At 68.8% G+C, this 11,421-nt stretch overlaps 1 protein-coding gene across 1 annotated transcript; it reads left to right on the plus strand.

Moving 5' to 3' along the window:
• The first annotated feature begins 8,168 nt into the window (after positions 1-8,168).
• Positions 8,169-10,745, plus strand: RAX2 (retina and anterior neural fold homeobox 2). Its single transcript, XM_075444331.1, has 2 exons — positions 8,169-8,411; positions 10,302-10,745. Exons 1-2 carry the CDS (start codon positions 8,169-8,171, stop codon positions 10,743-10,745), a joined length of 687 nt encoding a protein of 228 aa, XP_075300446.1.
• Positions 10,746-11,421: the final 676 nt, after the last annotated feature.

The following is an 11,421-nucleotide window of genomic DNA, read 5'->3' on the forward strand; positions in this document are numbered from 1 at the left end:
CGTCGCTGCCCGCCATGCCCGCCGGTGACGCCGGCAGCGCTGGGGCTCAGCCCTGCCGCCCCGGGAGCGGCGGGACGCGGGTGTTGCGGGTGCCATCAGCGGGGGCGAGGGTCCCAATGCATGTGCTGGGGGTGGCGTTTCCTCCCCAAAACCGTTCCGTGCTGCTTTCCCAGGGTGTGCTGGATGCAGGACGCCTGGGTTCCTCCCCATGATGCCCCCCGCGTCAGCCCCCAGACGGGGCGGGCGGCGGGCACCGATGCTCTGACCCCCCCAGGAACCAGCCCTGGGGCCTCGCACACCGCTTGGCTCAATAAACGCGGCGTTCGCTGGCGCCAGTCTGGTCTCGGGGCCGTCCGCCCCGTCCGCACGAGCACTGTCCCAGGGGGGGACACACACCCACGACACACAACTCGCTGACACGGCTGCGGCACGGCTGCCCCGCGTGCCCCGAGCCGTCACCCAGCCCGCTGCGCTCGGCCGCTGGATCTGGCCCCCCGGCACGGCCGCGGTGCACGGAGCCAGCAAGACCCCGGGACACCCCTTGGGGCAGCACCGGCGGGGGGCTTCCCCCTGCGAGGGGGTCCCTTGGCCGGGGTGCCCTGCTGCCTCTTGCCCCTGCGGGGACTCGCTCCCTGCTCCTGGGCGTCCGGCGGCGGCACTGGCTTTAACGCCGCGGCGCCGGAAGGCCGGGGGCTGCTGAGCGCGCTAATGCCTGGCTATTTTGGTGAGGTCTAATCTGCCCGAGCCGCCTGTCCCCGAGCACTAAGCTAGCTGAACCCGCGTCAAATGGCCGCCGGCGCTGGCCGCCGCGGAGGCCGCTCCCCGCCGGGGCAGGAGCGGCCGAGGGAGTCACGCTGTGGCCGCATGAAAGGAAGGACGCGGGGAGCCGCCGCCGTCGTCCCCACGCCGGGGCCATCTGCTCCGGAAAGGCTCGCGGGGACGGCCCCGGCCCGGGGTCCGCATGGCTGCGGTGGCGGGGCTGGGAGGGGGTGGCCAGATCCGGCGCAGGGCGCTGTGCCGCGGAGCTCATCGCTGTCACGAGAGCCACAGGTCTCAGCCAGCCCGGCTGGAGCACCCGGAGCGGCAGCAGCTCCGGCGTGGGGGTCCCTGGGGGCACGAGGTGCTGGGTTCTCTGCCCTGGGCACCAGTCAGGGGGCTGGGGGCTGCTGGGGTGTCCCAGGGAGCGTGACAGGCGTGGTGGGGCTCGACGCCCGGGACCCTCCTCGTGTCTGGCAGCCCCGCTGTCCCTGCCACCCACCCGCCCCCGCCATCCCACCTACCCCCGACATCCCAGCTCTCCCCACCACCCCACCTACCCCTGCCATCCCAGCTGTCCCCCCCATCCCTGTCACCGCTGCTGTCCCCGCTCTCCAACCCTTCTTCAGAACTCGCAAAACCTCCTATTTGGGCACAAAACTCCCCCGGTGTTGCGTGGGACGGGGCTGTCCGTGTCCCCACCGGTCCCCCACCCGGGTCCCCAGCGGGGTGGCAGCAGCTGTGGCACCCGGCACAGCCCCATTCCCACCCCGCGTTCCTGCCCTCCCAGCGGCCGGGGCTCGACGCGGCACCAGCGGCCGGGACCATGGCACCGAGGTCCCCAGCGTGCTCCATCACAGCGGGCTCCTCCACCCCGGCTCCGCACCGCGGCCCCGTCCCGCCCCGACGGGCAGCCCGGCTCCCAGTGCTCCCAGTGGGGCTGCGCGGGGGCTCCCGGCGCGGGCTGGGATTCGGGTCAGGACCCTCCGCCGGGTCTCCTTGGCTAATCGTCCTGCCCCCCCGCGCTCCCCACCCAGCCACCTGCCCTCCCGCCCAGCACCCGTTTGGGTCACCCCTGCCGCCTCCCCGCCTGCCCAAGGCCTCTTAATGAACTAAAAAAGTGATAAATCCCCGGCCGAGCTGGTCACGTGAGGCCGGCGGCCCCCGGCCGCCCCCCGCCCCGACCCCCGCCCCGGCCCCAGCGCCCCGGTAAGCTGACGCAGCGTCTCTAAGCGGTAGCAGCTTTGCCCGCTAATAGGATTAGGGAGGTTTAAAACTGTCATTTGAGTGAACTAAACCCCCTGATACTCTGCATTGCACCTTCTTAACCAATTTGCCTTCAATTAGGGTAATTGGGAAACTAGCAAAGAAGTATAGCATTAATATTTTAAAGTGATGAAGCGATTACGGGCCTTGGGCGAGGAAGCAAATCAATTTGCTATCTGCTCCTAAAAGGCAATTATAATCATTTGGCAAATCAGCCCGCCGGCGGCCCCCCCGCGAGCCGACACCTCGAGGCGGTCAGCGGGGCTGGTGCCACGCTCAGCACCCCGCCGGCTGCGCAGCCCCCCGCCCCGGAGCCGCGGGTGCCCCGGGTGCGCTGCGCCCGCCGGGCTAGGGGACACCGGAGCACGGCACCCACCTCCCGCGCCCGCCGCCGTGACCGGGGCGAGCGGGAGCAGCAGCTCCAGGTGCCCGTTTGCGTCCCCGGCCCATGCGTCGTCCCTGCACCCAGGGATGTCCCCAAACCCCCCCCGAACAGCCCTGCTGCAGCGCTGTATGGCGTGGGGGTGTCACCCCGTCCCCAGGGCCATGTCCCGCCGTCCCCGGTGTGGGGACAATCAGTCCACAGGGTGGTGGCACACTGTCCCTTGGGTGGTGGCATGCTGTCCCCAAGGTGCTGGCATGCTGTTCCCAGAGTGGTGGCACGCTGTCCTGGGGTGGTGGCAGACTGTTCCCACGGTGGGGGCACACTGTCCCCAAGGCATACTGGCATGCTGTCCTGCGGTGGTGGCACACTGTCCCTTGGGGTGGTGGCATGCTGTCCCCAAGGTCCTGGCACGCTCTTCTCAAGGTGGTGGCACACTGTCCCCAAGGTGCTGGCATGCTGTCCCCAGGGTGGTGGCACACTGTCCTTGGGGTGGTGGCATGCTGTCACCAAGGTCCTGGCACACTGTCCCCAGGGTGGTGGCACAATGTCCCCAAGGTGCTGGCGTGCTGTCCTGGGGGTGGTGGCACACTGTCCTTGGGGTGATGAAATACTGTCCCCGGGGTAGTGGCACACTGTCCCCGGGGTGGTGGCACACTGTCCCCAAGGTCCTGGCACGCTGTCCTTGGGGTGATGGCATGCTGTCCCCAGGGTGATGGCATGCTACCACCCCAAGGCAGCATCCCGCCGTCCCCAGAGCGGTGTCAAACAGGGCAGGGGACACCAGGATGGCCTCGGGGCCCAAAGTGGGCGCGGAGGTGGCTGTGGGGTCCCGCCGGCAGCAGCTCCGGTGGGGAGGGCACGGACCCGCGTGGCGCCAGCAGCCACCCAGCACGGGGGGGTGTCCAAAAACCCCGCGGTGACGTTCGGTGCCTGAAAGGGGAACCGCGGCGAGGAGAGGAAGGGAGTGGGAGGAAGGCGAGACGGCGGCCGGGGCGCAGCGTGCGCAGGTGGCAGGAAGAGGCTCCGGGGAGAGAGCGCGAGCGGCGACGGAAAAGGACAAAACCCGCCCGGAGGGACGGGGGGGTCTGGGCAGCACCGAGCACCCCCACCCAGATCACCCCAGCACCCCCATCGCGACGGTCCTGTTGTCCCCCGGGTCGGGGTCCCTGGGCTGGCAGCGGGAGGCAGGAGGAGAGGGACGATGTCTGTGCCCCCCAGCCCCCACCCCTGCCCGCCAGCCCCATGGGCAGGGCCCACGGGCAGCCCCCGGGATGGTCCCCACGGCTGGACCCCGCAGGTGGCCCCCGCAGCGGGTCCCCAAGCCCAGTCCCCCTGCTCGGTGCCACGTCCATCACACCCCCACGCTGGGTCCCACGGATGCTGCCCGGTGCCGGCTCCCCACGCCGGGTCCCCACGCTGGGTCCCCAAGGCTGCTTGGGGTGCCTGGGCCTTAGGGCTGGTCCCTACGTGTGGTTCCCCCCACCCAGACCCCCACGGCGGGTCCCAGACCCCATACCCGGTCCTCGCGCTCGGTCATCCCAGCTGGACCCCACGCCTGGGGGGTTCCCCCGTCCCCCACCCCGTGCCCGTTGCTGGCCGTCACACCCGTCCCCACGCAGGCAGGGCTCTGCTGCCAGCATCCCTGGGGCCACCCACGCTGTCACCGGGGCCACCATCCCCAACTGGGGGGGGGGGGGGATGGTGTCCACCACAGCAGCCGCCCCATCGCGCCGGGGCTTGGGGCGCCTGTCCCGGACCCCATCCCCGGGGCAGAGCCCGGGCAGCCGAAGGAAATCCTCCCCCCACCGCCCCGGCCTTCCTGCTCCGCTCCCCCTCTTTCTAATTCTTTTTCCTCGCCCGTAATGAGGGGATTACAAGGCAAACTCCAGCAGGACGCCTTTGTGGGGAGACAATCCGAGCGGGGAAGGCAGCGCGGGGCTTTGTCCGCAGCAGCCCCCCCGGACCCGCGCTGGGGGGACATTTAGAGCAATTACTTGTCCAGAAAGTAACTGTCAATCATTCTTAAAGGGGAAGGCCTCCAATTAATAACCTCGTCTTAATCCTTTGGACTCATTTCCAATCTGCGGGGCCTTGGTGACATCTGCAAAGCTAAATAAAGATTCTCCCCAGCCTTAGCGCGGCGGTTCCGTGACAAGTAAGAAGACTAGAGGCAACTTTGGCGGCCAAAGCTGCGAGATCGGCGAGGTTGAGCCGCTTGTTTGGTCCCCAGGAGGGACCGGCAAAGTTAAATACTCCTGGAAAAGCCGTCGGGTGCAGCAGGTAACGCCGCGCTGTTCCGATTCGGGAGGAAGAAGCTGAGGAAGGGAGCGGGTGACCCCGGGGAGCGCCCAGGGCTGGCACCGTCTGTGGGGGCTGGGGAGCGGGTGCCGGGCACCCGTCAGCCCCGCTCGCTGCGATTACAGCGGGGCCAGAGGGCTGGAGCCCCCCGCGCTGCCCACCGCCCGTCCCAGGCTGCCCGAGCCCTGCGCCCTGACGCGCTTCTGAACCCCAAAATGTGGGACCCAGTGCAAGCCGGGGCTGTCCCCCCGCTGTCACCCCCCCCGTCCCCGCTACCAGGGGAGCCCGCTCGTCCTCGCTGCTGTCTGGCACGGCGAAAGTCATTTTTCTGCCTGCTTTGCCCAGGGCTCACCCCCATTTCTGCTGCCTTTTTGGGTGTCTTTCATAACGAGCCCCTGCTGCCCCGGCCGGCAGCGCCCGCGGGAAAGCCACGGGTCGGGGCGTCGAGCGGAGCGTTCGGGTCTCTCCCGAGGCTTCGGGTCCCTGCGGTTCCCAGCGCGGTTCTAACGTTAAAGGGCTTCCCCCAGAAATCGGCCCCGGGACGACGGTGGCGGCAGGACAGCGTCCGCTGGGCGCAGGGGGCCAGCTCTGCCCGCCCGGCGCTGCCGTCCTTGGGCAGGGTTCCCGACGCGCTGGCAGCGAAGGCTCGGGGCTCCCGGGCACAGTCCCTGAGGACGGGGACCGTGGTGAGGCCGGTGCCAACGTCCCCCAACCGGGGTCCCCTCTTCCTCGCCTGGGGACAGCCGGGACCCCGGCCAGGCCCAGGCAGAGCAGGACGGGGGGCTGAAGGGGGGGGGGCTCAATCCTCGCCCCCTGTCCCACAGCGGCCGGGGCTGCCTCCCCGCTGCCGGGTCGCTCTTGCTGGGTTATTTTGCTGTTCCCCTCCTCACTCCCGCTCGCACGCCGGCGTTCTCAGCCTCCATTGCTTTCAGACGGGGTCAGGGTGGGGGATGACGGGGGCCTGGCACTAGCGTCCATCACCCGCACCTTGTCCCTGTCCCCCCGTGTTGCCCCCCCTCCTCTCTCCTCCTGCGCGCCCCATCTTGTCCCCAGCCCCCCAGTGCCCATCTCACCCATCCCTGTTGCCCTGTGGGCCAGGGCACGTGGCTGGGCGGGGGAGCAGGGGGCCCTGGTGGGGTGCGGGGTCCCTGGGGGGGTCTGTGCCCCCGGCCAGGGCTCTGGGGGTTTGGGGTGCTCACCCCCTCTCCCCTCTCCTTGCAGGTGTGGAGCTGCGCAAATGAGAAGCGGGTGAGTGAGAGCGGGATGGCAGCGGGGGACCCTGTCCCCTCCCCTTGTCCCCAGCCCCAGGACACACCGCGACGCTCACACGGTGACAGCGGGGCCCCTGCTCCCCCCAGCACCCATCACCGCAGCCTCGGGGCACCCCAGGGTGCAGCACCCCGGCTCATGGCTCCCCCCGGGCACCCCAAGGCTGCAGCCCCTCTGCGGCAGCAGGGCCGGACCCCGAGGTGGCCGGAGCCCCCGCGGCTGCGGCAAAACCCGCCAGGGGCCATGGGGTGTTGTGGGGGGCCGGTGGCTCCCAAAGCCACACGCGCTGCACACACATGGCACACACACACGCATGGCACACGCTGCACACGCAGGGCACGCACTGCACACATGGCACACACACACGCATGGCACACACACACGCATGGCACGCACTGCACACTCAGGGCACGCGCTGCACACAGCCGCCATGCGAGCACTGCACACGCTGCGCCTGCAGCACCCGCTGCAAACACTGCGCACGGCACGCACGGCACGCACGGCCCCCCGGGCATGCGCCGCCCGTGCTGTGCCCACCGCACTGCACGCGCTGCAGAGCCCGCACACGCAGGGCGCACGCGCTGAGCACGCTGCAGAGACACCGGGCACCGCACCAACAGGCACCGGGCACACGCTGCACGCGCTGGGTGCGCTGTGAATGCTGTACGCACAGGCACTGCACGGCACGGGGTGTGCTGCACGGCACGGGGTGTGCTGCACGCCCTGCAGATGCCTGCACTGCGCGCGCTGCGTGCACCGCACACAAAGGCCCCGCACGCCCTGTGCAGACACTGCGCCCGCGCTGCACGCGCTGCGTCCCGCAGCTCCCGTGCGCGCATTCACGCTGTGCCCGCCCGTCGGGCACGCCCTGCGCGCGTTGTGTGCGCTGCACTGCTCGCACGCCCACCGTGAGCTGCGCGCGCCACGTGCGCACTGCGCGCACCGCGTGCGCGTGCTGTGCCCTGCGCGCTGCTGGTGCGGACGCTGCGTCGCGCAGGCTGCACGCACGGCACACGGACACTGCACCCGCACGCACGCGGTGGGCGCGCGGCACGGACTGCCCCGCACACGCTGCACACGCTCCACCCTGCGCTCAGCCCACTGCGTGCGTGCCCTCCCGCGCCCGCCGTGCGCTCCCCCTGCGCGGGCACCCCGGGCACCCCGGGCATCCCACGCACGGCCCTGCAGACGCACCGCTCGCACCCGCGCTGCCCGCAGCCGTGCCCGCCCCGCGCCCGGGCACCCCACACGCACCCAGCTGGAGCAGCCCCCGACGCCCACCCCGGCACGCCGCCCGCTCGGACGCCCATTTCTTCCCCCCCAGGACGAACTGACGCTCCCTCCCCACACCCCTTGGCCAGGGTTTCGGGGTGACGCAGCGTCTGCCCCTCGGCAGAGCTGCCCCAGGATTGCGGCTTTCGGCCCCGTTGCTGCGCTCACCTACAGCCCCGGGGTAGGAAGGGACCCTTAATCCCGAGGAAATGCTGCGGGAAGATTTCAGATGCCGGATAAAAAGCTTAAAGATGGAGCGTTGCAAGGGCTGAAGATGCTTCTAAGCGTGCAGAAAAAAGGTCATTAGCCAGGGGCCGGTGCCGGGTCACCCCGGCCACGCGTGGGGACCCACACTGGGTCATTAGCCAGGGGCCAGTGCCGGGTCACCCCGGCCACGCATGGGGACCCACACTGGGTCATTAGCCAGGGGCCGGTGCCGGGTCACCCCGGCCACGCGTGGGGACCCACACTGGGTCCTCCAGTGGTTTGGGGCCAGGCTCGTAGCACGTGGGGAAGGGGCTGGAGGCGAGGAGCTGGGCTGGGACGAGGGAGCCGAGCCGGGCTTGGTCCCATCCACCCCCGGGCAGGAAGGCGGTCGGGTCGGCTGTCGATGACGGCGCTTTCCTAAAATCCTTGACTTTAGGCGACATTGGACCTTCAGCCCTGGGTGGGCGCGTCGGGCTGGTCCTGTCTCGCGGTGGAGCCAAGCACGGGGTGCCTGGACGCCGTCCCCAGGACCCTAGGTCAGTCCCTGGGGTAACGCTGCGGCAGAAGAGCAGATTACGCCTTTGCGCAGCCTGTTTCTGGGGCCACCCCGTCCTCCCACCCATCCGTCCACCGGTCCCTCCGTCCGTGGGTCGCGCAGGGGGCCCCGCGTCCCCACGCCCCGGTTAACCCCCGCGGTCCCCTCGCAGGCGCCGCCATGTTCCTGAATAAGTGCGAGGGGGAGCTGGGCGAGCTACGGAAGCCGGGGGACGGCGAGGGCACCCCGCCGGCCGCCACCGAGGAGGAGCAGCCCAAGAAGAAGCACCGGAGGAACCGCACCACCTTCACCACCTACCAGCTGCACGAGCTGGAGCGCGCCTTCGAGAAGTCCCACTACCCCGACGTCTACAGCCGCGAGGAGCTGGCCATGAAGGTCAACCTGCCCGAGGTCCGCGTGCAGGTAGGGAGGACGCTCGGTGGCTCCGGCACCCCGGACCTGTCCCCTGGGTGGGGGCAGAGGGACCCACCCCCCACGCTGGAGAGCTTCGCTCTGCTCCCAGCCCCACCACCACCACCCCAGTTTCCACGTTGCTGGAGGCATCTCCGCAGAGCCGGCTGCTCCTGCCAAAACCAGAGACGGGGTTTCATGACTGCCCCTCCTTCCCCCACGAGGTCCCAGGCCGGCCCGCGTGCCAGAGGCTCCGGCGGGGCAGGGAGGTGGTTTTTAGAGGGTTTTTTTACCTGGCTGGTGGGGGCTGCTCCCATCCCTCCAGCTGATCCCGTGGGAAAGCAGCCAAAGCTCGGCTGCTCGTGACCACTTCCAGGTCCTCAGGGCTGGGAAAGCCCAAGATCCTCGCGGATTTGGGGGTTTTAGGTTTGTTGGAGCAGGGTGGTTCTGGGGGGCTGGGGGGGTTTCACTCCCTGAGCTTCAGGAGAAGGCTCTGTGGGGGGAGGCGCAGCCTGGGGTCCCCCCGGTCAGCTCCCCCCCACCCCTGGGATTGTCGGGGTGAGACCGGGTTGAGGGAAAGGGTTGAAGAGTTGAAGAAGCGACAAACCCACCGTGAAGCAAGGCACCGATCCCCTTACAAACGAACCCAGCTCCCCAGGCCTTGGCCCCAGCCCAAAACGCAGCCTTTTCTGGGGGGTTCAGACCACGGGGACACCTCGGCTGAGCTCGCTGAGCAACAACCAGTTTCCTAGAATCATTTAAGTTGGAAAAGACCTCCAAGATCATCGAGTCCAGCTGTAAACCCAACACTGCCAAGCCCACCACTGAACCCAGCGCCAGGTCTACGCATCTTTTAAATACCTCCAGGGATGGGGACTCCCCCACTGCCCTGGGCAGCCTGGGCCAGTGCTTGACAACCCTTTTGGTGAAGAAACTTTTCCTGATGTCCAATCTAAACCTCCCCTGCTGCACCTTGAGGCCATTGCCCCTTGTCCTGTCGCCGGTTACCTGGGAGAAGAGCCCAGCCCCCCTCACTCCCCCCTCCTGTCAGGGAGCTGCAGAGAGCGAGAAGGTCTCCCCTCAGCCTCCTCTTCTCCAGCCTGAGCAGCCCCAGCTCCCTCAGCCGCTCCCCAGCAGACTGGTTCTCCAGACCCTTCACCAGCCCCGCTGCTCTTCTCTGGACATGAAGTTTGCACCAGTACAGCCCAGTGTCCACCACCATGACCAGCCCATGGGGACATCCCCTTCTCAGCCCAGCCGTTCATCTCCACTCGCCCTCTGCACCCTGCGGCAGACGGCCCGTGCCCGTGCTGCCAGGCGCTCTGGGGACGTGGGGACCAGCGCTCGCCCGCACAGCTCCCGCTCGGGCCTTGGCTCCCGGGCCCTCTGGTTCCTGCTGGGTTTGGGTGCAACCATGGCAGTTGAGCTTCAAAAAGCTTTTTCCGAAGGGCTTTTGAAGGCCAGAGAACGCTGCACCAAGGACTCTATGGGTGTTTGAGGGGCCGGGGTGTGGGTCCCTGCGGAGCAGCGAGGGCAGGGGCTGTGCGGTGTCACCCCTCACCTTCCACCCCTCGGAGACACCCTCAGTCTCCAGCGTTTGTGGGAGAGGTTTGGCAGAGGCGTGCGGTGCACTGGGGATTGCTGGAGCCCTGTGGGGCACCCCACGTGGGACCCAACACGGGGGCACCCCCGGCAGGATGGGGTACCCCCCACGGGACACCCCACCTGGAGCACCCCATGGGGTGCACCCTGCATGGGGCACCCACGTGGGGAACAGCGCGTGGGGCACGCTGTGAGGGGCCGACTGGGCATGGTGGGGCTCACAGAATCACAGAATGTTTGGGGTTGGAAGGGACCTCTGTGGGTCATCTAGTCCAACCCACCCTGGCTCTCACCCCGCAGGTCTGGTTCCAGAACCGACGAGCCAAGTGGAGGCGGCAGGAGAAGATGGAGGCCAGCTCCATGAAGCTCCACGACACCCCTGTGCTCTCCTTCAACCGGCCCCCCATGACGCCCAACGTGGGGCCCATGAGCAACTCCCTCCCGCTGGACCCCTGGCTGACGTCTCCCATCTCCAGTGCCACCACAGTCCACAGCATCCCCGGCTTCATGGGAGCCCCCCAGGCCCTGCAGCCCCCCTACGCGGGGCACTCCTTCCTCAACACCCCCCCGCCCATGGCGCAGGGCATGCAGCCCATGGCCCCCGTGCCCTACCAGTGCGGCACCACCTTTGTGGACAAGTACCCGCTGGAGGAGGTGGACCAGAGGAGCTCCAGCATCGCCGCGCTCCGCATGAAAGCCAAGGAGCACATTCAGACCATTGACAAGACCTGGCAGCCCATTTGATGAACGCTCCCCGCCACCCCGCCGGCCCCTGGCTCCCAGCGTCGGCTCGGCCCCGGGCCGGGCGAGGAGGATGATGGTGGGATGCTCAGCAGGACCAAAGCCGGCACGGGGCAGGGATGCCGGGCTGCGTCTTCCCACCGTCGAGCCAGTGATGCCGGCGGCGGGGAGCAGCCGGGGTGCTGGTGGGACCCTGCCGCGGGGGAGCACCCCGGCAGCCGCTCCCAGCCCCCCTACCCGGGCTGCGGATCCGGCTGAGGCTCGGGCGTCCAACTGTGCCACCGGGTCACCCACCCCCCCACCGGACACCTCCTTTCCACACCCCCTTCCCCTTTCCTTTATTATTAATTTCTTTTTTTTTTAATGCTGCAGATTTAAACAAAACTGAACAGAAAAGCTCTAGTTTCAGCGGGAGGGGGGGTTTTTAGCCGCGTTGGGTTGTGCCAGTCGACGCGCCGGCGCCGAGCAGACAGTTGTAGCGTGAGTAAAGAGACAAGCGAACGGCTGCTGCGTGCTGGCGTTGGGTGCTGCCGGGGGCCTGCCCGCCATGCTGCTCGTTAGCGGGGCCGCTCGTTAGCGCACTGGGGCTGCCGGGCCGGAGCAGCGTCCCCGGGCACGCTCCCACCCCGCTCCCTTGGGGGGCTGCCCGCGGGCCGGACCCTGGCACAGGTGGGCTGGT

This window comes from Opisthocomus hoazin, chromosome 27 (genome assembly GCF_030867145.1).
Source record: "Opisthocomus hoazin isolate bOpiHoa1 chromosome 27, bOpiHoa1.hap1, whole genome shotgun sequence".
In the NCBI taxonomy this organism is placed as follows: Eukaryota; Metazoa; Chordata; class Aves; order Opisthocomiformes; family Opisthocomidae; genus Opisthocomus; species Opisthocomus hoazin.

Coding starts and splice junctions, on each gene's coding strand:
- RAX2 (XM_075444331.1), top strand. CDS start 8,169: ATGTTCCTGAATAAGTGCGAGGGGGAGCTGGGCGAGCTACGGAAGCCG. Junction 8,412..10,301: donor TGCCCGAGGTCCGCGTGCAG/GTAGGGAGGACG, acceptor CTCACCCCGCAG/GTCTGGTTCCAGAACCGACG.